Below are 25,626 nucleotides of genomic sequence, written 5' to 3'. Positions count from 1 at the left end.
TTTTGTCTATGTCCTGGATTCCACGTTGAAAAGGAAGCAGATGAGCACTTGTTGGGATGTTGTAGAAGGGGTCAGTGAATTGGGTGGAAACTAGACTGCGTGACCTCAGCTCCCTTCAACTCCAGCGTTCTAGAGTAATCTGAGTTCCAGGATCAACTGACACCGAAATGGTTGTCCCCGGAGTCCTGATTCATAATAAATGGAGAAGACGTTGACGTCAGTTATTGGAGAGCAGCTACTTGAAGGCTAGAAACTATTTAGACATTTTATGTACAGTTCCCACACTATAGCTCAAAGAAATGCTAATAATGTTAATGGTAGGCCTGTAGAAGATTCAACAGGTCACAAAGTGGAATATGAATAGAACCATGAGGCACATTCTTGAAGCTGTCAGGCACCCTGTCCATGGGTTGAATGTCTTGGGTGTGATCCCATAGGCAAAGACAATCTGGGACTGTTTTGCTGAACAAAAACTTTTTGGCTGAGGCCGGGCAAGTGCACTCATTGGTTGAGTGGCGACCCAGGAACCAAGAGACCACGGTTCCATTCCCAGTCAGGGCATATGCCTGGGTTGCAGGCTTGATCCCCAGTGGGGATGTGCAGGAGGCAGCCGATCAATGATATTTCTCATCTTACTGATGTTTCTCTGTCAATGAAATAAAATAAAAAAATTTTGGCTGAGAAAGGTGAAAGGCTCATTGTTTAATTAATTTTCTCACTTTGGTAGTTCAACAAGGTAAGTAAAGAACATCTTTTGAAAAAAACTTCAGACAGCCAATAAAAGCTGACCTCTGTTAAAAAACAAAACAAACTTCAGGCAGTCAGGTGCTACAGTTCTAAATAAAAACAGTCAGCTGCCTGGCAAAAATGGGACGCAGGATGGTGATGTCTTTCTTCTTCACTTTCTGGGACCCTTCAGTCCTTGGGCCAACACTCTAACCACTGAGCAACCGGCTAGGGCTTGTCTGACATTTTTATTCTTGAGGATATTAAAACAGTGAGTTGTTCTATACTTTTGAACCCAAAGCTTTGTAAACTCATAGTAAATTTGTGCATTTTCTGGTTACAGTTGTGTAAAATGTGCCTAATTCGTATCTAAAGTAGTACTCTTAACAGTAAAAGTAAGATATTCCTTCAATGTAATTTAACATCTATACACAAGAGCCCTAAGTGGCCTGTTTACTGATTTTATATTTTAAAGTATTTCTGTGAAAACTGCAAGTTATCCATTTTTATGATGTCCATTTTCCAGGTTAATAGATTTAGTATTTATCAAACTTCTCATGGGAAGTAAATTTCATGAGGACAAGGTTTTTATTTGTTTTGTTCCATAATCTCTTCCCAGCACTTAGAATAGTACCTTGCACATAGTAGATGCTTAGTAAATAAGTGAGTTGCCAAACTGGAAACAGTCTTGGATTTTGCCCTCTGACTAGATACCAGTTCGGGCTCTTATCTAATTCATGTGACTTCCAAACACAGATTTAAAAAGTGGAGAGCGGGGTCAGCTTTAAAGAAAGTGATATTGAAGATTTAAATTATTTGTACTTATTGTTACGGCAGTACTTTGGTTTCTCCAAAGAAGCCATACCAATGGCCAACAAGCATAAGAAAGATGCTGGACATCATTAGTCATTTGGGAAGTGCAAATCAACACCACAGAAAGACTCTGCATCACACCCCCTGGGCTGACTAAAATCAAAGAAGTGGAAAATAACAGACGGAACATTGGACATTGCTGGTGGAAACGTAGAATGGTCCCGCTGCTGTGGAAAACCACCTGACGGTTCCTCAAAACATTAAACATATAGTTGCCCTATGATTCAGCAAGTCCACTCTTGGTTCTAAACCCAAATGAATTGAAAATAGTCGTTCAAATAAATACTTGTACGGGAATGTTCATAGCACCACTATTCACAATGGCCAAAAGGTGGAAACAACCCATCTGTCCGTGGACGACTGAGTGGGCGAACAAAATGCGGTTCTTCCACACAATGGCATAGTATTCAGCCAGAAAAAGGAAGGAGGTACTGATCCGCTCTACAATTTGAATGAAAACATTAAGCCTAGCGAAGAGAAGCTAGACACGAAAGGTCACATATTGTGTGATTCTTTTTATGTAAAATATCCAGAATAAGCCAATCCATGGAGACAGAAAACCAATTGTTTGCCAGGCCATGGGGGAGGCGGAGGTGGGGAGTACCTGCTTAGTGGGTACTATGGGGTAATGAAAATACCATGGAACTAGATAGAGGTGGTAGTTGCACAACATTATGAACATACTCAGTGCCACTGAGTTGTTCTCTGTCGAATGGTTAATTTTGTGTTATGTGAATTCCACCTTAATTAAAAAACAACAACAAACAGATTTTTAGTTATCTCCAAGATGGCAAGGAGCTAATCTAGGAAGCTCCTTGGTCTTTGGAAATGTAAAAGCCATTGTAAATGCTGCATAAAACAATTGGTCTTTAACTCTTCAGAAGGTTCTATAAATTTTCTCCCAAGTAATTAAAGGATGCTGTGTGGTGTTTGAAGTCTCCTTAATGATTATCTGAGTATTCTTGTTGCAACACGGGTTGTAAAGGGTATATTAGGTGCCAGTTAAAAATACACCCACAACATCGAACCACACTCGAAGAAGTAAGGGAATTGTTGTCTCTGCAGATGGATTTCCCACCAAATCAGTTGATACTCTTCCTGCTAACACCAGTATCTGGTAGCTTTCAGTCGGGTTGGCTAATGTTTTTCTTCGAGCGTGTGGGAGAGTAGAGCCACAAAGTCGAAAAGACTGGAGTTCACAGTGAGCGGTCCAGGTTGACTTCCTTACCCCTTTTACTGTAATTACAGTGTGTGGCTGAAAATAACTATTTTGTTCTTTTTTAAAGCCACTATAGTTAGCCTGACTACTCATTTTCCCTGGGTTGTAGCTCACCTCCAAAACATGTCTTGTGCAAGGCACTGAGCTGGGGCCGTGGGCAATGGGCTTGATGGCTGTCCTTAAGTTTAATAGGTGTGAGATTTCTAGAAATTGCTATAATAATTTTTCATGACCTAACAGCCCTGTCTGTTCTGAATGACCAGTTTTATGTTATCTTATAGCAGGAGGACTTTGAAAACAGAGCCAGCAATTGGTCTGTGTTTCCGAGAAGCTCTCTGCTTTAACAGAGTGAGAATCTGTGTGTGTGAGATAGGTTTTAATTAGCCTCCGTCCGTCACAGGATGTTCGAGTGAACTGTGACTGCACGGCCCCCCGGGCCCCGCAGGCCCCCCACCGCAACTTGGCCCCCCTTGGTTCCTGCAGTGGAAACGGAGGGTTGAAGAGCCGCGGCACTCGAGGAGATGGCAGCTTTCCAAAGCTTTCCAAAGCTCTGCAGTGCCAGCCCCCTCGAATCTGTGAAGGCCGTTCAGAGAGCCCAGGAGCCTTAAGGTGTCAGTGGGCCGCGTCTCCGCTGAGCTGGCATCACATGTTAGCTTCTCTCTCCCTATGGGCACTTGCAGGGGTGCTCCGACATGCTGAGTACCTCTGGGTCTTATGTTGACGTCAGGTAGTTTGTTGCAGAAGCAGTAGTTTTAAAGTCATGACTGTCCTCTTGGTCTCAAATAGACAATACTCAGTAACAAAAAGGAGAAAAAGCCCTGGCCGGGTCGCCCGGTTGGTTGGAACATCGTCTCATGCACCGAAGGTTTCGGGTTTGATTCCTGGTCAGGGCACATACCTAGGTTTTGGGTTCGATCCCTGGTAGGGGTGCATACAGGAGGCAACCAATTGATATTTCTCTCTCACATCGATGTTTCTCTCTCCCTCTCTCTCTCTTTCTAAAAATCAATAAGAATATATGCTCAGGTGAGGATTTTTTAAAAAGGGGGAAGAGGGATTGCCCAGCAGAAGAAAAGCTAGAGGGCATCTATATACATTTTCCATAGTGGCTGCACCAGTTTACATTCCCACCAGTAGTGCACAGTCCCCTTTTCCGCACATCCTTGTCAACAGTGTTTGATTTATGGATGATGGCCGTCCTGACAGGTGTGAGGTAATATGTCCATGTTCATGTGTGTTGCTGATGTGAAAATGAACATATGCCACACTGTCTCTTAGGCCGTCCCTGGTGCTGAAGCATTTGCATATGCGAGGCTAGGTTATGACAGCCAACAGGAATTCCCCTGGTAGTGGTCTCATTGGGAAATGTGATTAAATGCGGTTCAGTTTCCTGAAAGGCAAATCATCAGAACAGCTTTAAAGAGGACTGGTAGCAGTGGTTGCTTTCAAGCTCCGTAGGCTTTTTGTTTTGTTTTTAATCTTCCAGGGCCCTGTGAAAATAGTCCAGTGTTTATATAGATAAAATCAGACAAACTCGGAGTTCCTCTCTGGCCAGCCCTAATTCCAAAAACCCAAACAAACAACAAAACAAGCAGGGGTGGCATTGTTTGTTTCTTTCCAGCTAATTCTTGCCAACTTTGAATATGTGGCAGGTCTGGGCTCCAGATGGAGCATCCATGAGGATCTGTTTTGGAGCATTGATTTTTGCAAACATCAGAGCAAATTACAAAATGGATATTTTAAAATATTTTCTTAAATCACTCCATGCATGTACTTTCATCCAAAATCACTATTGATCCCACAAAGACTTTTTATGAAACCAGTGCAATCTAGTTGTCAGTTTCATAAAAAAAAATCAATTTGGCTGGCTTGTATTGGCTTTTGTCTGGGGAACAATAGAACAATTGGGCTGTCTTTTTGATGTAATATTTTACTATTTCTATCTAGCAAAAGATGATTCTTGCCCTAGCCGGTGGCTTAGTTGGTTGCAGCATCGTCCCATACACCAAAAGGTTGTGGGTTTGATTCCCAGTCAGGGCACATACCTAGGTTTCAGGTTCGATCCTTGGTAGGAGTGCCTACAGGGGGCAACCGATCAATGTTTCTCTCTCCCTCTCTCTCTCTCTCTGAAAACCAATAAAAACATATCCTTGGGTGAGAATTTAAAAAAAAGGATGATTATTACTTGCTTGAAATAAAGTCCCCGCTTCAAGTTTTCAGGGACAGAATTTTCACTCCTAGTACCTCCTAGTACCATTTAGCTACATTATATTCTATTCCACTCAGCTTTGAGATATACCATTGTGTAAGTTTAAGGTATACAATGTGTTGATTTGATACACCTATACATGGAAAAATGATCACCCCCATGCCATACTTACCACTTCCTTTTTGTGGTGAGAACATTTAAGATGTCTTGGCAACTTTCAAGTGTATGAAATAGTGTTATTATTTATAACCACTGTACTGTGCATTCGATCCCCAGAACTCATTCATCTTCTAACTGGAAGTGTGTACCCTTTGACTAACATCTCCCCATTACAACCCCACCCCCCTACCCCCAGGTCCCTGGGAACCACCATTCTGCTCTCTGTTTCTTGAAGTTGGGCATTTCTAGATTCTACCAATAAGTGATATCATAGTGTTTGTCTTTGTCTGACTTATCTCCCTTATTGGCATAATGCCTTCAAGGTCCAACTGTGTTGTCACAAATAACAAGATTTCCTTCTTTCTTGTGGCTGAGTAATAGTCCATCTTCTGTTTGCTGCTACCAATATGTCCTCAGTTTTTAGTGTTTGACACATAGTAGGTAAAATACTGATGGATGAATGAATGGATGGATATGATTTTGGCTTAGAGTAGAAGCACAACGTATGTTGCTTAATGTAATATTTGTGTTCGCTTAACCTTCATAAACATTTTAATTGAGGGAAATTATCTGTTATATTTGTGTAGTGATATGTGAAAAGTGCCTTAAGCTTTTTGACAATAATAGTCCTGGATTATTTTTTTTAAGGTTTTTTTTCCTTCCCAAGCATGAAGTCTCTTTTGCAATCAATAATCAATTCATACTTGGGTATTAATGATGCCCTCTCTGAAGACCATTTTATATTTGTAATGGGAACAAAACAGGAAGTACATCAAAGAAACAGTAATCGTTTAATACTTTGTCTAATAGATTTTTCTCTTGACTTTTTTCTTTCCTTAAATGCTTTATCTTTGTTTTTGATCTCCAGTTGGCCGAGGCTCAAGTGATCTTAGGTTTCTCTTACGCTGAAGATTTTCCCGCCAATCCAAATTTAAATCATTAAATATTATGGTATGTTACAGGCGCATATATGAAAATGTGTAGATATAGAGGAGAGGGGGTCACGGGACTGGGTGAAAAAGGTGAAGGGATTATGAAAAAATAAAAACTCATAGACACAGACAACAGTTGGTGATTACCACAGGGAAGAGGTTGGGGGGAGGGGGAAGAGGATATAGAGGAGGTAAATGGTGGTGGAAGGAGACTGACTTGGGGTGGTGTAGACACAATACATATACAGATGATACATTATAGAATTGTACTGAAGTCTATATAATTTTATTAACTAATGTCACCCCAATAAATTCAATGAAAAGAAAATGTGTAGGTATAGAGTGATGTGTACAAAAATAGCAGTGAACTGAACACCCATGTCCATTGCACCCAGGGACAGAACTAAGAACATATTCTGCTCCAGACGCTCCCTGTGGCCCCTTCCTGATCTCCCACCCGAATCGAGTATTACCCAGAATTTTGTATTAAAAATATTCATTTGGGGTTTTTTGGTAGTTTAGCATCACTTATGAGTGCCTCAGTAGGTAATACATTTCGCTTTGCCTGTTTGGGGACTTGAGATAAATGGAATCGGGTGGGCAGTCGAGTTGTTTCCTGCATCTTGCTGCTATGCCTCTCTCTTGGTGCAGGAGTTTGTGTCTACGTCCTATACCAGGGGTGGGCAAACTTTTTGACTCAAGGGCCACAATGGGTTCTTAAACTGGACCGGAGGGCCGGAACAAAAGCATGGATGGAGTGTTTGTGTGAACTAATATAAATTCAAAGTAAACATCATTACATAAAAGGGTACGGTCTTTTTTTTTTTTAGTTTTATTCATTTCAAACGGGCTGGATCGGGCCCGCGGGCCGTAGTTTGCCCACGGCTGTCCTAGACCTTAAGATCGTATCCTGTGGAGGCATTGCTGGGTCACACAGGGGTGCAGGCAGCCTTACTGGGTAAAACCAGACTGTGTCCCAAGGTCCCCAGCAGCTGTGAGCGGTCCCTTTGCAGCCCCGGCTTGGTGTTCCCTGACTTTAAATTTTTTCCAGGCTGGTAGGTGTGAGATGGCATCTCATAGTTTTAATATGCATTTCCCTGATTACTAATAAGGTTGAATATCATTTCATGCTTAAAACTCTTATTATTTTTGCCCCTTTTCCTGTTGGGTCTTTTTTTTTTTATTTTTAAGAAAATTGGTATAGTGACGGATATTAAATAGGCTTACTATGACCATTTTGCATTACATACAAATATTGCATCATCATGTTGTGTATCTGAAACTAATATGTTATGTTACACATCAATTTAAAAAACAAGAAAAAGAAAATGAATGTAAAGTTCTTTATTCTAGATACTAATCCTTTGCTGATCACATGTGTTACCGACATCCTCTCCCAGTTTGTCCTGTATCGTTTCTCATTCCTTGGGATCTTTTCATGAACAGAGTTGTTAGTTTTTATACAGCCAAGTTGGTCACATTGTTTTCTGTCTGGTGCATGCTCTTTTGTGTCTTTAAAAACTCTTTCCTACGCCAAGAGCAGAAGGACATTCTCCTCCAATATCTCCTGAAAGTTTTATAATCTTGCTTTGTACATTGAGGTCTTTAATCTACCTAGAATTAGTTTTGTTGTTGTTGTGTGTGTGTTTTATTGATTTTTGAGAGAGAGAGAGAGACTTTGATTTGTTGTTCCACGTACTTATGCGTTTATTGGTTGATTCTTGTTTATGCCCTGACCAGGAATCAAACCCGCAACCTTGGTGTATGGGGATGACACTCTAACCCACTGAGCTACTCGGCCAGGGCTATCTGGAATCAGTTTTTATATATCTTAAGAAATGAAGATTTGATTTCATTTTATCCAATCATTACACAGCTATCCCGGCACGTCGGCCTGTGTGGTGATGGCAGCATCAACACTTACCAGGTACCAAGCAGTGTTCCAAGCATGAGATAACGTGTTTAACTCTTATAGTCACCCTACCAATAGATCCTGCTTGTATCCCCATTTTGAGATTTAAAAAAACAACACCAGAAAGACAGAGTAAGTAACTTTCTTCATGTGACGTGGCTGGTATGTCAGAGCCAGAGGTCAAAGGACCAGTTCATCCAGCTCCAGACCCAGGGCCGCGGCCATGAGAGCCCATGCCTTCCATGGCAGTCTCTCTTCTCTCCCAAGAGTCTTCCTTTTGCAGGCCCTGCTCCTGGCCTTTCTGGCCCTTGCATTTACCTTGTTTTCTGTCCTGGCCAACACGACACAACCTCTTCATTAACTTTATAGTAAGTCAGCATCCGTGTGGCACGAACCCCCACCTTGTTCTCCTGCAAGAGTGTTTTGGCTACTGCTTGACCCGTGCCACTCCATTTAAACCTCCGAGTTACGTTCTCCAAGAAAAACCTGTTGGGATTTTCATTGGCACTGCGCTGAACCTCATTAAATAAATTTAAAACAGGCTGGAAGCCACAAAAAGGTGTGAGAGAGAAGGAGGGATTGTATTAGTTGGCAAACACTCGCCACCGGTTCTGAAGTCACCAGTCTTCTGCAATCCTGGCTGCGGCCTTCAAGGCCGATGCTCGGGCCTCCGCCTGTCTCCCCGTCACACTATTCCTTCCCTTTGTCTTCACACTCTGGGTTCGAGGGACTGCTCTCATTTCCTTCCACTTGCCGCGTTCTTTCCTTCTGAGGGCCCTCACACATTCTCGTCCCTCTGCCTGGGATGTCCTCCCTTCCCACCTTCTAGCCTCACTTCTCCTGATTTGCCTGCTGGCTTTACCTATCCTCGTTATTTCGGCTTCGACATCCCTTTCCCTAGTTCCACGGCTAGACTGGGTCCCACACTCATTCACTCCCCCTGGCCTTTTATTTTACCTCCATTAAAACGCCACTGTTCTCCACTCTGATTCCAGTGCCTGGCACAGAACCCGCTGAATTATTGCAGCGTACTGGAAAGAGACAAGGTGTATGGGTTAGTTAGACTGAGAGCCACAGAAGACCCAAAGTGGCTTAGATGACAAGGACACGTAGTAGCTCACATTTTGAGGAGTCCGGAGGCAGGGGGATTCTGGGATTGGTGTTGATGTTTAGTGATTTCATCAGAGCCAGGCGCTTGCCAAATTTTGTTCCTGCTGTACTGAGCATCACAAGCAGCTAAGACCATGTCAAGGAGGAGGGGGTTTATTAGGTAGGATAACCTTCCTCAGTGGCCACTCCCAGATCCCCCAGGCATCTAGTCGGCCATGCCCTAGCTGAAGGGCGATGGGAAGGTGATCTTGTAAGAGCAGAGGTGCTCTAACCACAGGACAGTGGGGTCTGGCTGTTGCATGCTCAGCCAAGACGTCTGTTCCACAGGGTATCTGACCAAACCAGGGCTGCAAGCGCGGGCCAGTCTCCCAAAGACTTGCCTCAGCCAGGGGGAAGCTCACAGGTGCAGCAGCGTCAGGCTGTCTTTCACCTGTGCTCAGCCTTCCTCTCTGCAGCCTGGGGCCTCCCCTCGTTTTCCCTGCCCGGGACTGATGCTCACCTCTCAGCCCCAGCGCCGCTGCCGGAGGCTTTCTCAGCGGCCCAGTCTCGCTTGTCATGTAAGTCCTTTGGGTCAGATGCTCGGTGGCAGTGGGTTGAGAGGTGGGATCCCTTGTCTTAAAAAGGGGAGAATCCCTATGTGTCTGCTTGACCTTCTTTACTTAACATTGTGAGTTAATTGCTAAGTGTTTTTGGAAAATCCTTTCCACGGGTGTTAACTAAGTTTCAGGTGCCAGGGCTTATACAATTATTTTTTCTAATATTTTTGTCATATTTTGTACCCCTACCCCTTCCCCAACACACACACACACACACCTGGAAGTACTTACAGAGTTTAGAAATAAGTCAGATCTTCAAAAATCTGGCTTCTTCTTTTCATTAAAAATCTGGCCTCTACACTGCTCTTCTTTAGTCTTTGGATCACCTCCAGGGTTCCTCCTGGTGCTGAGTGTGGTTTGCTCCTCTCTCCCTCCCCCTCTGCTCTTCTGCCCTTGGGTTGGCCTTGAACTCTCGTGCCCTGGGGGAGAGAATCCCCTGCCGAGCAGTGTGGGATGTTTGAGAGACAAGGTTAAGTTCCTCAGGGCTGGAGGGCTGCAGGACAGCCGCAGGAGGGGAAGGTGACGAGGCCTTGTGCTGCTGACTGAGCAGGCTCAGCTATGACCAGGTCTGACTTAGTCTCACCTGTCAGCTGACGCGCAGAAACCAGGAAGTGAATGAGCCGATTCCATTTCTGGGTGGCAGCCAGATACTGATGACACTGAATGTTTGGACGAAAGATATTCATCTGACAGTCACAACTTGACTAAGCCCTCCTGCATTCTGTCACCGGGAGGCAGAGTTTTTTCTTAGAAAGAGCACGATTTTGCTTCTGTGACCGTATCTATCTTTCATTACCATTGATCCAGCCACCACGATGGCAAGTTAGACCCAGCTTTCTGAACCGGGTTTTTATAGCCTCATCATTCTTCAGACTTTCCCCTTCTGTTTAGGATATTTGACAATGCCTCTCTGGAGGAGGAATCTTTACGATCATTTTACAAATTAGTATTTTGTGTGTGTGGTTTTTAAATGAAAAAAGAGTAATCGCTCTTTAACATGTTTTTCCTTGAAACTCTTATGATCTTGTTCACTCAGCATATTGGGGGCAGTGACAGACATTTGTTTGTTGCTTTTACTGTATCCCGAGAAATAGAGAGGGAGCCGAGAGGGACGACAGTGTTCTGAGAACATTGAAATAGGCCCGGAGTTTATTGCTGCTTCTCAAAGGAGGATGTTCCATAGCAGTTTCCCCTCCAGATCTCATCCACACGGACTCCGGGATAGTCAAAATCTGGTGCTTTTTCTTCAAGTCCTATTTCTTACCCTCTGTTTTCATTCGAGGCTGCGCTGTGACATCGCAGCACAGTGAGCGGAGGGCATCCTGCGCTCATTAGCCCTGCGTCCCGCCGTTTGTCACACATCCAGCATCAGCCTCCTTATTGCCCTTTTACACAATATAGTTATTGTGATAACGCTATGGAAACGCAGCTTTTTATATCCATGCGCCTCTCCACAGTCTTTGTATCACTGACTCCATCCCTAGGCTGTTGGCTATTTTGTAAGGTTTTGTGTGTATGTGTTTTTAAGCTCCTACATCTATTTCATCTTGGGTCTGTTTATGTTCTCACCTCTTGTGTTTATTTTTTTTTTTTTTTTTTTTTTATATATTCCATTGATTTTCTACAGAGAGGAAGGGAGAGGGATAGAGAGCCAGAAACATCGATGAGAGAGAAACATCGACCAGCTGCCTCCTGCACATCTCCCACTGGGGATGTGCCCGCAACCAACGCACATGCCCCTGACCGGAATCGAACCCGGGACCCTCCAGTCCGCAGGCCGACGCTCCATCCACTGAGCCAAACCGGTTTCGGCCTCACCTCTTGTGTTTAGAATGCAGTTCTGGAAAGGACCAGGAACAAAGAATAATTCCTTGGTATTTTCATTTTTACAACCAAAACAGACCTGGTGGGATTGTGGCTAGATGCAGCGGCTGTGCCTAAATTTGTACCTGTTTTTATGGCCGAGTTGCATGCAGGCTTGCATTTGAAAGGGATTCTGAGTGCAGTAAAACCTGTTTTGCTTGTGTTTCCCTTCAAATGAAAACCCACGGTATTAACTGGACTGTCCAACCATGACGCCCGGATGTTGGAGCCCCTGTGTTGTCCATGACGTCACAAGCTCTGGCTTTAGCTGGCATTTTCGTCCCAGGGAGCACACCACCCTAATTCTCGGAACCTGTTTCACCAATAATAGACGAATATAACTACAGAATCTGCAGCTACGTGTACTGTCAAGGCAGAAGGGATCTGTGCTCCTCAAAATAAACCCTCGGTTCTTCTTTTAGGTTTCATCAGCTCTTTCTGCAGGCAGCCAGGGAAGTCACCTTGGGTAATGGTTTGTCAACACTTTAAGGTTTGACACTTTTTATGTTGAAAATATACATGTAGGTATTTCTGCTTTTAATTCAGTGTATGAGAAAAATCCTTAGTTTGTCCATAGACATTAATTAAAGTCTTTGTTAAAAATTTGAGAGCTAGCCCGGCCAGCATGGCTCAGTGGTTGAGGGTCCACCTATGAACCAGGTCACAGTTAGATTCCAGGCCTGGGCACATGCCCAGGTTGCGGGCTTGATCCCCAGTGGGGGCATGCAGGAGGCAGTTGATCAATGATTCTCTCTCATCATTGATGTTTTTCTCTCTCCCTCTCCCTCTCCGTTCCTCTCTGAAATCAATAAAAATATGTTTTTAAAAAATTTTGAGAACTAGGATTTGAGGTGGCATTGGTGATGACATAGTTTTGTTTCTAAAGTTTTATAAAACTTTTTTGGGGGGTTTCTGTATATACAGCCACTTCAATATTTAGACACAAATTGATCTTTTTAAAAACATTTTAAATGGAGCTTTTGTTGCATTTACTCTGGGTAAATCTATACCTTTTGACACTTCTCTCTCAGATAAGAGGAAGCTACTACCAGTAATATCATCCCAGGGGAGTCTGTTTAAATGGAGCATTTAAGGTCTGCTTCTCAGAGTCCAAGTCCTTAGGAAAGTGAACTTACCCAAAATAAAGAGCACCCTAAAACCGTGGTCTAGACAGCTCAGACGGAAGTGGGCCTCGTGACGTGGAGGGGACATTTCCCTCCCTGGCCTGGCCCCCGCTCAGGGAGGGGTTTGCTGTACGGGTGAGCTGGCCCCTTTCTTGAGTCTGAGCCATTCACACATTTACACAGAGGTAACTTTAGCAACTCAGTTTCTTACTGGATTGGCGTATTCCAGGGATTTTGAATTAGTGTCAGCTTAATACACTTTTCAATTACAGGATACCGCATTCAGAGTTGACCTATATTTTGGAGAAAAGCTTCTTGTGGCTGACTTCGGTCTCCTTATCTCAAAGTAACTAGCTAGCTTTTCTGACTGTAGTTCCTATGTCAGCTCATTTGCATAATTTGAATTTAAAAGTTGGATGTCAGAGGATTTCCTGAATAACCAAGAATAATCATGATCTACTGAGCTAGAGAGACCAGCCTGTGAGTGACTGATGGGCGTATGTTGTTGGTATGTGAAGGCAGGATTTGTTTGTTGATCATCATGGTTCTGTAGGAACCCTGATGAAGATACGAGGACCCGAGCAAATGCCATCGTTCATACTGACTCTGGTTCAGTCTCCAGCGCATGAAGGGGCTTAACCACAGCGGAGAACATAAAACCAGCCCTGGAAATCACTGAAACAAGCAGTTGTATAGGGACCAATGCAATGGCACTCTCCTCGCACGTTTTTGCAGCTTAATCAGCCTCTCGGCACCAATCTCTGTGTGGTTTGAACCCAGTGAGTGGTGACAGGACGGGGGGTGAGGGAGGGTGTGGGGAAGGGAGTTTGAGGAGGGTCCTTGAAAGGTACCTGTCAGGTTGTAGCCAGCTGCTTGGGAACAGCATTGCAGTCCTCTTGGCCATATGCAGTTAATTGTTGAGTCTATATATAGTAGGCACTTACTAGTATACATTAAACATTATTTTCCATTAGGTCACATATTCTCTGGCTTCCTTCAACTTTGGCAATATGCAGCTTTCAAATGGAAATTTACAATATGTGTCATATGGTAGTGGTTCGTGAAGTGTGGTCCCTGGACCTCTGGAGGTTCTAGAAACCCTCTCCCAGAGTCCACAAGGTCAAAACTATTTTCATAATGACATTGTCTTTTTCACCGTGGGGACATTTGCAAGTGACGGTGCAGAAGCAGTGGTGGGTGAGACCGCGGGCACCTTGGCATAACTCAGGCACTGGCTTCAAACTACAAGTTGTTATTGTGTTCCTCACCATTAGCTGTTAAAAAAAATCAGTTTTATTTAAAAATGGCCGTGATTGCCCTGACCGGTTTGGCTCGGTGGATGGAGCAGCGGCCTGCGGACTGGGGGTCCCAGGTTCGATTCCGGTCAAGGGCATGTACCTTGGTTGCGGGCACATCCCCAGTGGGGAGTGTGCAGAAGGCAGCTGACCGATGTTTCTCTCTCATCGATGTTCCTAACTCTGTATCCCTCTCCCTTCCTCTCTGTAAAAAAATCAATAAAAATATATTTTTTTAAAAAATAAAAATGGCCGTGATGAAACAATAGAGATAGTTACTTTTATTAAATCTCAACCCTTTTTTGGGTATTCAACTTTATTTTCTATTTTTCACACTAAAGAAAAATTAATACTATTTTAATTTTAATTTTATTATTATTTTGTTAATCCCCACCCAAGGACATTTTTTTTATTGATTTTTAGAGGGAGTCGAAGGAAGCAGAGAGAGGGAGAGAGGAACATTGATGTGAGAGAGACACATTGAATGGCTGCCTCCCGCACATGCCCCTAATGAGACTGGGGATCAAACTTGCAACCCAGGTACTTGCCCTTGACCGGGAATCGAACCCTTGACCTTCTGGTTGGAAGGCCAGTGCTCTAACCACTGAGCAACACTGGCCAAAAGAATTTTATTTTTTTATTACAGTTGACGTTCAGTATTTTTTATATTAGTTTTAACCCTTGAACATACATCTGTTTACTAGCATGTGTGACAAAATAAGTATTCTAAAACTGGATGCTTCGTGATTGTGCTGTGAGCTGAACTAGCCCCCTTTTTCCTGGGACACCATCTGTACTTCAGAGAAAGGTTGACAGACAAACCCTAGAGGATTTGGCAGTCATTTTCTCAGACGTGAATGAAGTGAGCCTGTCATTCCAAGAAACAACTGACATTTGTTGCCAATGATCAAATTCTAGCTTTTAAGTGAAAATGGGAATTTTGGAAAACTTGTTTTGCCACTGTAAGCTGGACGGCTTCCAAATAGTTTAAGACTCATCAGATCAGATAAAATGTAAACCAGTGTGATTTTTAAATATTTTATAATGGAGCATGTCAACACTTAGGAGATCTGCATATACCAGTGAAATAATGTATTCTACATAACCAGAGCATGCGCTACACCGTCACACGCAGGTGAAAGATCTATTCAAGGCGTAAGGCTAGGCTAGTGCGTTTTATTGTAACCAAGTATGAAAAATTCATCGCCAGGGTTTCAGATTTCACATGGCAACCTGCCTCTAAGAAACCATTACTTGTCGAGTTTTGCCAGAGCACCAAATAAGAAGATCCACCATTACCCAGCAAGGCTATGGAGACTCTCCTCCGTTTCCTAACTGCGTATCTGCGTGAAGTCGGATTTTTTTCATGCACTTCAGCCAAAGTAAGGACTCACCGCAGATTGAATAGAGGAGCGCTGTGAGCATCCAGGGTCTTCAGTTAAGCCAGACACAAAAGAGGTTGGCAAGTGCCACTCCCACTGTTTTTCTTGTTTTGAAAAGTTCTTAAAAATAAAAATACATACATGTTATTTTAAATGATTTAATACGTATTTTAAAAAGTCATGGGGTCTTTAATTTCCAATTGAGTAAAAATTGATAGCTGCAACCCAGATAAACAAAGCTTATTGGGGTCCTTAATGATTTTTAAGGGGGCAGATGGGTCTTTGGAATTTCTGTCACGTGACACATCAGGCAGGGGTGCATTTTGGGTAATGGCACCATCCAAAAGTAGCAGGGACTGTGTTTTTTTTGTGTGTGTTTTTTTTAAGATTTGGAAATTTTTTTCCCCATTAAGTTTTCCACATTTTAGTCAAGAATGTAAGTGGGTTGATTAGTTTTTCATCTGTTTTGAATTTCCTCTTAGCTTCTGTCTAAAGAGTTCATGCTGTGGCGATCCACGTGATAGCAGCAGGGACGAGGCGTCGCCAGGGGATTTTCATAGCGTAAGGAGACCCGGCTCATCGGGAGCCAGCACTTGTGTACCTGGTACTGCCTGAGGTTTTATTATTATTCGGACCCTGTTCTTTTAGCAGGTGCTTCATTACAGCTTGGGGTATGGTCTTAGATACAGATAACTTTATCAAAAACTCATGGCTGGTTTGAGGCCAGTAATTTTTAAGGTGAACTCAATTCAAATGCAGATTTTTTAAAAAAGGATTCAGTATCAACCCTGTTGCTTTATATTGTATACATCAGGACCAAAGAGAATCGCAAACTAATGGAATAGGGGGAAATATAGTTAGACTGTTGATTAGGCAAGAGTAAAATGGAAGAGCAGATGGTCTCAGCAGGTTTTCAAGGAAACACCTTTAACTGCTGAAAATAGCCAACGCTTTGGAGATGGTGGGAAATTATACAAGAGGGGGCTCTCACATGGGTGTGTGGAAAGGCGTTTTTAAATGAAGATGATCGCTGTGAAGCTAAATCAACACAGTTTGCTGATTAGCAGAGAGCTTTAAAAAAGCCTTGCTCTAAATAGCCAGGGATGATTTGGAATCCTGAGAGTCATCTCCACGCCCCCCCGCCCCCCGCCCTTATCCTCGGGGATGCGACCCAAGACCCCAGTGGATGCCTGATTTCGGATAGTACCGAACCCTGCCTATACTATGTTTTTTCCTATACATGCATGCCTATGAGAAAGTTTAATTTAGAAATTAGGCATAGTAGGAGATTAGCAATAACTAGCAATAAAATAGAATTATCATTAACAAGAAGTTGCAATAAGAGTTGTGTGAATGTGGTCTTTCTCTCTCTCAAAATATCTTATTGTCCCGTCCTCGCCCTTCTTGTGATGGTGTGAGATGACACAATGCCAGCGCGGTGAGATGGAGTGAGATGGAATTTTCCATTTTAATATTTTCAGATAGAGATTGACCGAGAAGAACTGAAACTGTGGAGAAGGAAACTGCAGATGAGGGGAGACTTCTGTACTTGAACTGTTTGTATATTTGTTCTCTCAAGTAGTTTAAAGAGACCTGCAGTCTTGTGTTTACACTATTCACTGCCTGACAGCCCCTGTAGATAACATAAATAAAGAGCCTCCCTGAGCATGCTTCCTGAAACGGAATCTAGGACTTTGTGAAATGACTGAGGAGCAAGAATGTATGGACACCATAAATATTTGTCCCTTATTTTTATGAGAATGTTAAAAATTATTAGGTATAAAGATATTTTACAGTGATTATTTTTAATGAGAAAAACATGCTAGTAAAATAAAACGTTAGTTTCTAAGTTGATGTTTCTCAAACTGCTCTGTGGGCCTGGATGGGACTAAGGTTGAGGAAATGACTTTTCTTCAGAAGAGGGCTTCTCAAGTTTGGGAAAGCGAGTTTCTGACTCTGCCACCTTGCCCGCTCCCGCCGAGCTGGACTCACTGATGATAGTTGGCACTGCTTTGAATGGCAAGCAGAATCAAAGCACCATGATGGCTTCACATCGAAGGTGCTAGATTTCAAGCAAGCGGGAGGATGATGCTGAATGTTCACTGTCAGGTTGCACTGGCCTGTGATCAGGTTACATTGTAGCTTTGCATTTTTATATTGGACTGCAGGCCCCATGCACGAAATTAATGCGAGAGTAGGCCTTCCCCCAGCTGCCGGCACCGGCTTCCCTCTGGCACCTGGGACCCGGGCTTCCCTCACAGCCCCGGCTTCATCCGGAAGGATGTCCAGTCTAATTAGCATATTATGCTTTTATTATTATAGAGTTGACACTTGACCATTGTTCTGATCCTCATCCAGTTCATGAAATTAGGCAGGGAGTACTCTGTGTCTGGTAGGCAAATGCCTGACACCTTGCGTTGTTCCGTGGCCTTTCTCTGGGAAGGAGCTGGGACTAGAATCCTCATCCTCTGTTGATGTTATCCCTGGGAGGCAGCAAACTTTCCATCTTGGCCCCATTGCAATCCCTTCTTCCTGGTAATGTTGAGCTAACACTCTCTTCACTTTCATCGCACTTGCCAGGCTCTCTCTCCTGGGCCCTCCCTCCTGAGCCCTCCCTCCTGGACCTTCCCTTCTGGACCCTCCCTCCTAAGCCCTCCCTCCTAGGTCCTCCCTCCTGGACGCTCCCTCCTGGACCTTCCCTTCTGGACCCTCCCTCCTAGACCCTCCCTCCTAGGTCCTCCCTCCTGGACGCTCCCTCCTAGGTCCTCCCTTCTGGACCCTCCCTCCTAGGTCCTCCCTCCTAGACCCTCCTGAGTCCTCCCTTCTGGACCCTCCCTCCTAGTTCCTCTCTTCTGGACCCTCCCTCCTGGACACTCCCTCCTGGATCCTCCCTCCTGGGTCCTCTCTTCTGGACCCTCCCTCCTAGACACTCCCTCCTGGATCTTCCCTCCTGGATCCTCCCTCCTGGGTCCTCCCTCCTGGCTCTCCCTTGGCTGCTGCTCACATCCACTAGCTCACTGACCTCCCTCCTTGAGCTCCAAATAGATCCGTTTCCAACTATCTTCTGGCCATGCCACTCCCTTAGTCACCAAGTCACTTCACCCCCAACTGCTGCCCCTCCATATGTGTCATCACAGGAAGCAGAAGCAGGGAGTCACCCTGGACGCCTCCCTTTCCTTCGTCCTGCTCCAGCCTCTTCACCCAGTCACTAGGCCTCGATCATTGTCAGTAAACTCCTCTCTCCTCCCATTTCCTCTCATTTGAACTGCAGCAGGCTCCTGACTTCAGTCTTCAGGTGATTCTGAACATAACTATGGCTGCACCACCCCCCACCACCCTACAAGCCCTTCAGTGGCTCACAGGTGCCCGTAGGAGAGCCTGAGCTTGGCATTCAAGGCCTTGGGTGAACAGGCCCGGACTTTGTTTTATCACCTGCCACCACTCATTTCCTTGAACCCTCCCTGACCTGTGCTCCAGGGGGCACACCGCCCCCCCCCCATTCTTCTAGACCAGCGGTTCTCAACCTGTGGGTCGAGACCCCTTTGGCGGTCAAACGACCCTTTCACAGGGGTCGCCTAAGACCATCCTGCATATCAGATATTTACATTACTATTCATAACAGTAGCAACATGACAGTTATAAAGTAGCAACGAAAATAATTTTATGGTTGGGTCACAACAGGAGGAACTGTATTTAAAGGGCCAGGAGGTTGAGAACCACTGTCTCTAGACTAAGAACCTCAAAGCACAATGCAAATTGAGCTATATTTCTGTTCATCTTGGTCCCCCAGCTCCTAGCGCCATTCCTGGCACATGGGCTTGATATGTTCAAATAAAGTCCATGTGAGTTATTTGATCTGTTTGAAGAAAGCAGTATTTTGTGGCTCTTTTCCTTCCCATATCCTGGCCCCAAATTGCAATGAGCTGTTTTGAGGGATTACTCAGAGATAGCAGTGAAGGTGCTAACAGTGCGAGTGAGTTGACGTGGGGCGTGTTTACCTCAGTTTTCAGTATCCGACAGAGATTTTCCTTTGTACCAGGACATTAATTATGTCAAAACACTTGTTTCTAACATGAACCAATGGGGCCGAGATCAGAACCCAAGGCAGTTTCAAACAAATTAGGTAATGTGATTTAAAACCGCTCAACACAGAGCACGAGTACATCATGGAAAATCTCAGTCTGCGTCTCTGCGTAGCGGGGTATTGTTGAGAGATCTCCCCATCGAAATTCTCTTCATCACAGAGGAAGATTATACTCTGTCTCTCTGTTTTTGTTTTTTCCAACAGGATCAATTTGACAACTTAGAAAAACACACACAGTGGGGAATTGATATTCTTGAGAAATACCTCATATTTGTAAAGGAAAGAACAGAGATTGAACTCAGCTATGCAAAGCCACTCAGGTAAGTTGATGCTGAGAAAGGTTGTTTGTTCGTTAACTGCACAGTGGCTGTGAGGATAGTTAACATTTTCATTTTGTGGTATGCATGTGTAATCCTTTAAATCTTTCTTTTCCCCAACAGTTCAATAGAAACAGTTGTTTTTTAATATAGAAAAGTAATTTTCTTAAAACAGAAGACAAAAACTAAATTATTGCTTTGGGGCTCATTTTATTTATTTATTTATTTATTTATTCGTTCATTTATGTTTTGTGAATCCTCACCTGAGGATATTTTCTCCATAGATTTTTAAGAGAATGGAAGAGAGGGAGGGGGAGGGAAGGAGCAAGGGAGGGAGGGGGGAGAGAGGGAGAGGGAGAGGGAGAGGGAGAGGGAGAGGGAGAGGGAGAGGGAGAGGAATAGAGAGAGACATTGATTGATTGCCTCCCTCACACTCCCGACTGACCAGGGCTAGGGATCCAACCTGTAACCCAGGTACATGCCCTTGACCGGAAACCTAACCCAAGACCCTTTGGTGCACGGGCTGATGTTCTAACCACTGAGCAACATCTGCCAGGGCCCTTTAAAAAAATTTTTTTTCCCCCTGAATTTTGGAGCAGCTGATTTTTTCAGAAAACTTTTTATTGAAATAGAACTTACAAAGAGAGAGAAGTGCAGAAATCACAAGTCACTCCCCACCGGCCCCAGGAGACCGCACTGACCCCTTCCTGCTCACCACCCTGCCCCCGAGGATGGCCACTCTCCAGACGTCTGACAGCAGCAGGCTTTGTCCTGCCTATATTTTATAATTTTTATTTACTGATTTTGGGGAGGGAGAGAGAGAAACATCGATTTGTTGTCCTACTTATCTATGCATTCATTGATTGATTCTTGTGTGTGTCCTGAAACTGGGGATCGAACCCAAAATGTTGGTGTATCGGGACGATGACCTAACCAATTGAGCTACCTGGCCAGGGCGAGTCTTGCCTGTGTTTGAACCTTATGTGAGCATCTTCATTTGTTGGCAGCGTTTGTTTTTGGCTTCATTGTTCTCCATTATGTTTGTGAGACTCAATCACGTTGTTGGATGTGGTGGAGTCGGTTTCTTTCCATTGGTTTCAGTATTTTGGTTGCACGAGTGCCGCAGTCCATCCATCCTTTGCTCGTTTCCTCCTTGGGGATAAAGCAAAGTCCCAGGAGTGGAAGGGTGGGTTGGAGGCTTTGTGATGTTCAGTGTGAGTAGATGGGGCCAGACGATCTTCCAGAATGCTTCTGCTGATGCGCGCTCCCCAGCAGCGTGGGAGAGGCCCCAGGGTAGCATTTGAAAAGCAATTTGGACCTCTTACATCTTTAATGATGAAATTACCCAAGAAATGTATGCCTTTATATAAAATGCTGAAAAGTTTTGGTAGAACTAAGCTTGAACTTGAAGTGGCATGCAAAATCTTGAGTGATTACTGGTTTGGTTGAGTTGATTTGTGCAGATTGTCAAAGATCTAGATGACATGGTTTGGAAATATTCCTTTTTAATGCAAAGATCATCTGCACAAGGGGCATGTCACCTGTCACTGAAAGACTGGCTTCTCCCGGGGCTGCTAGTCGGAAATAAGCACCTCAGTGTTACTCCGGGCATATTTTTATGGATGGCAAGTTTCGTTCCCACGGAGGAAATAAAACGTACAGTGTTGCTCAGTGAAATAATTTTTACCATTGCTGACTCCAGATTGGTTTCTAGTGCCCTGAGTGTACATCAGCCTCATTCATACTTGGAGGCTTTTAGAACCTCAAATACGAATAGAGAATGAGCTGCTTCAATTTGGTCATTTGAATGTTGCCTTGTTGGTCATAAAATGTTTTCTTTCATATGCAAATGGTACCTACAGTTTTAGGCAAAGTAAGGTCTTGCTGTCTGGCTTTATCTCTGCGCTGTCTTTCTTCTTTTCCTATTAGCATAGGCTCCTCTCTGCTGGCGCCTGAGTCCCTCTCTCCTTTGGCTTTGGAGGGTAGTTACGGGATGTCATTAGGGATGTCCTTAGGTTGGTCCTCACATGGTTCTGCATCATTCTGTGTCACGAGGGGAGTGCCTTCTTAGTCCCTCTCCTTCCCAGGATGTCCCTGCTCCCTTCTCTTTCGCATCACTCTGGGGAGGGAACTGAGTGAGGTGAGGACTCAGGTAACAAAACGGGGGCTCACCCCCAATTCCAGGATAGGCTTAGGGTGAAATAGAACAACTCCCCACTGGCCGTGTACCCCCTGCGGGTCACGTTTCACAACCTGAAACAGAGTATGGGGATTCCAGCTATGATGGTAGTTTCCCTGGGATTTAAATGTTAACGTTTGTTTCATTACATCCCTGAGAGGCACCTACATTTGTGCTACATTTGTGCTTGGTGGGAGACGTTGACAAAGAAAGGTTATGAGTAGTTGAATAAATGCTTCGGACAGTCTTGCAGCCGCTGTGCTGAGCTCCCAGCTGGACCCTGCACGCTGACGCCCAGTCGCACTATTGATCCTTACGGCGTGTGTTCCCACTTTCCCAAGCGACTCTTTCGCAGTTTCTTTCACATCAGCCCCCAACACCCCCGTCCCATCCTCACCGATTGCGTCCTCCTTCCCTGAGAAAACGGAAGAAGTCAGGAGAGACTGTCCTCACCTGCAGGCATCGCCCCTCAGCTCTGACCCTCCACGCCCTGTGCTCCTGTCTAAACCCAGGCCCCCTCTTGGGCACTGGGGCTCCCCGCTCTCTGACTGCCCAGCTCTGCCCCAGGTTCTCCTCGCTCCTCCCTCAGAGCTCTCAGCTCTCCTGGGCTGTTCGCATCAACCCAGTGCGCCCTTCTGTTTCACTAGAAAACAAGCCCTTGAGTTCACCTGCCCCACCAGCTGCCGCCACGTCTTTGCTTCCTTCCCTTTGCAGCAAAACTTCTCAAAAGTGTCCTTACTTGCTGCCTTGATAGCTCTCTGCTCACCAGCGCTGCTCCTCAAAGACACCAGTGACCCCATGTTGGTCATGTCGCCTGGCCTCTGTCCTCAGCCTCTGAGACCTCGGCCACTCTGACAGGGTGATGCCCCCGCCTCTTCGTCAGGTGCAGGATCTCTGAGGCCACGCCTTGCAGATGCGCCTCCCTGCTGCCCTCTCTCTGCACTTGCAGATGCGCCTCCATGCTGCCCTCTCTCTGCACTCAGAAAGAGGTCACACAAACTCTCCGTTTGGATGTCTGAGACTCCCGAAATGCAACATCGGAACCGAATCTCTCCACGAGGATCTGCATCTCCACAGCCGCATGCTTAGCCAGAGCCCTAGAGTCATCTTGGGCTCCCGTCTTCCTCTCGGGCTTGCCCCGCTCCCAGCCAAGCTGTCAGGAAGTCCCGGTGACACTCCTTCCCATGGATCCAGGATCCCACCACTTCTCATGACCTAGTGCCCAGCGCCTCGGCCTGGATTACTGCCCCTCACTGGATCCCTTAGTCCACCCTTTCCCCTCCCGCCTGTCTGTTTTCTACAAAGAGCAGATCATGGTGCTTCTCTGTGCAAAACACCAACACCTCCCCATTTCACTCAGAGGGAACCAGAATCCACACGGAGGACTCTACAGATCGTCCCGTACCTCACTGACATCATCTCCTTCCTCTCTCTTCCTGCTGACCTCTGCCCTAACCATTCTGGCTCCTTGCTGTTTCCTGTGCACACCAGGATGCTTTCTCTCAGGGGCTTGCGTTGGCCTTTCCAAGGAGAGGTCCCCCGTATGTCCTTCCCCCAGGAGCCACGTGGCCAGCACCCCATCTCCCCCAGGTCTTTGTTGGGATGTCATCTGCTCGGTGACTGCTGTACTGTTCAGTGTTTCCATAGCACCCATAACTTCCAGCATTCTGTGTAACTTCATCTATTGTCTTTGTTGTCCGTGCTCCTTCCCTGCTGGAAGGTAAGCCCCTCCAGGGCAGGGCTCCGAGCGAGTTCACTCCTGTGCCCCACAGTGTGGAACGGTGCCCGCCACCTCAGTGCTCAGTAAGGCGTTGGAGGGAGTGCATCGGCAGGTACAGGTGTAAGATGAGCTCCTTGGTCCGCAGCGCTTCCGGGAGAATTATGTGTTTGTACAGGCCTGTGAGAGCCAATGAGGGTTTCACCACAAACAGAACAACTAACAACGTGTCCCCAGGGTTCCAGGGGGACTCTAATGAGCGACACACAGGAAGTGCCTGAGCCTGAGGAGCTCACCTGCTCACTTTGGAAAAGAGGCTGCACGCAAATACACAGGAAGTAAATCACTTAAAGATAGCATTTCCTCCCCAAATAGGTAAAGCCAGTGATGCGATAGAGCATGATGCGGCCATGTTACGTAGCTGGGCTGGCCAGGAAAACCCACTGAGACCGAAGGTCGAGGAGGAGGCAGGTGGAGTCTGGGAGTAGCTCTGCTCAGCCGATAAAGGCCCTGAGGTGGGAACGTGGTCAAGGAACAGAAAGGCCAGTGTGACTGGAGCACATTCAACAAAGAGTTGCTTGAACTATCCGTATGATCTTGAAAAATCCGAATGATCTTTTGGGGGAAACATCGTCATTAAATAATTTTTATTTTTTTCTGCATTGGAGGAAAGATGGCCAATTTATTTTAGACATAGATGATGTTGATCGGGACTTCGGCTTCTGTAGGTCAGTGGCTGGCAAACTACACAGCCCTTGGTCAAATCCACCCACTGCCTGGTCTTAAAAATGAATAAAGTTTCATTGGAATACAGCCACATCCGTTCAGTTATGTATCGCCTATGGCTGCTTTTGCAGAAAACAATGGTAGTTGAATAGGTGTAACAGAGACCACGTGACCGTGACCTATTTGCAAGTCTAAAATAATTACTGTTTGGCTCTTTACAGAAAAAGCTTGTTGACCCAGCTAGCGTGATTAAGGGTCCAGTTCCTAATAGAATTTAAAAACATCTGTATCCTGTGTAAGAGCACCAACTATTGATTGCCCTTAGCAACTGTTTCTCTTTACTAAAAAAACACACAAAAACTAAATTATTTGTTATGACCTGATAGTGAACGCATATGATTAAAAATCCAGAAATGCCAGAGGTACAAAATGGTGTGCAGTGAAGTGTCTCATGTGTTACCCCATCCCCAGGGACAGTAACTGCTGTCAGTCTCTTATGTGTCCTTCCAGAGAGAGATTACACAGACACACACACACACACACACACACACACACACAGGCAAGGCAGTGTCTTCTTCCTTGCTTCCCCAGCGGCCAGTGTGCCCGGGGGATTGTTCTGAGGCACATTTTTAGCTTTACATGTCATGTTGGCTTGGTGGATGTGTTGATTGTTTCCAATTGTTTGCAACTCTCAACAAAGTTGCAATGGATAACCTTGAAGAATACCCTTGGCCAAGCAAATCTAGAGGATAAGTTCCTAAAAGTAATACTTCGGTTGGTAGAATTTGCCAAGTTGCCCTCCTCAGAGGCTGTGACCATTAGCACTCCGTGGCAGCGCTGTTCTCTTGACCCTCAGTGCTTCCCGTCACCAGTGCCAACTTGAAATGTAAAAATTGGGAAGTCTGAGCGTTAATTTGTGTTGTCTTCGTATGAATGTGGTTGAGCATGTTTTTGTACAGTTGAGCCATTTGTACTTTCTTCTTGATGAACCATTCATGTCTTGGTCAATTGTTTTTTTGTGGTTGTTGTTTTTAGCTCATTGTAAATAAAGGGCAACTATGTAGAAACCATTTTATAAAGTGTTGCATATTGTATTACAAGGTATTACATTTAAATTTACTTTAACTGTAGAAAAGACATTAAAGTGAAACTGAAGGATTTGCTGAACTTTAAAATATTAAACAGACTCATAAGATTTAGCAA

The 25,626-nt window shown here is 44.9% G+C and overlaps 1 protein-coding gene across 1 annotated transcript in view; it reads left to right on the top strand.

The window, feature by feature from the left end:
* FNBP1 (formin binding protein 1) overlaps window positions 1-25,626 on the top strand; it is a 91,618-nt gene that overhangs the window by 15,159 nt on the left and 50,833 nt on the right. The window contains exon 2 of the mRNA XM_014447045.2: window positions 19,689-19,804. Within this exon, the coding sequence (XP_014302531.1) occupies window positions 19,689-19,804 (116 nt within the window). The remainder of the gene's footprint in view (window positions 1-19,688; window positions 19,805-25,626) is intronic.

The sequence above is a fragment of the Myotis lucifugus genome, unplaced genomic scaffold, assembly GCF_000147115.1.
Source record: "Myotis lucifugus unplaced genomic scaffold, Myoluc2.0 scaffold_605, whole genome shotgun sequence".
Classification (NCBI taxonomy): Eukaryota; Metazoa; Chordata; class Mammalia; order Chiroptera; family Vespertilionidae; genus Myotis; species Myotis lucifugus.
The sequence above is the reverse complement of the archived record's forward strand: the minus strand, read 5'-3'. Positions and strand labels throughout refer to the sequence as shown.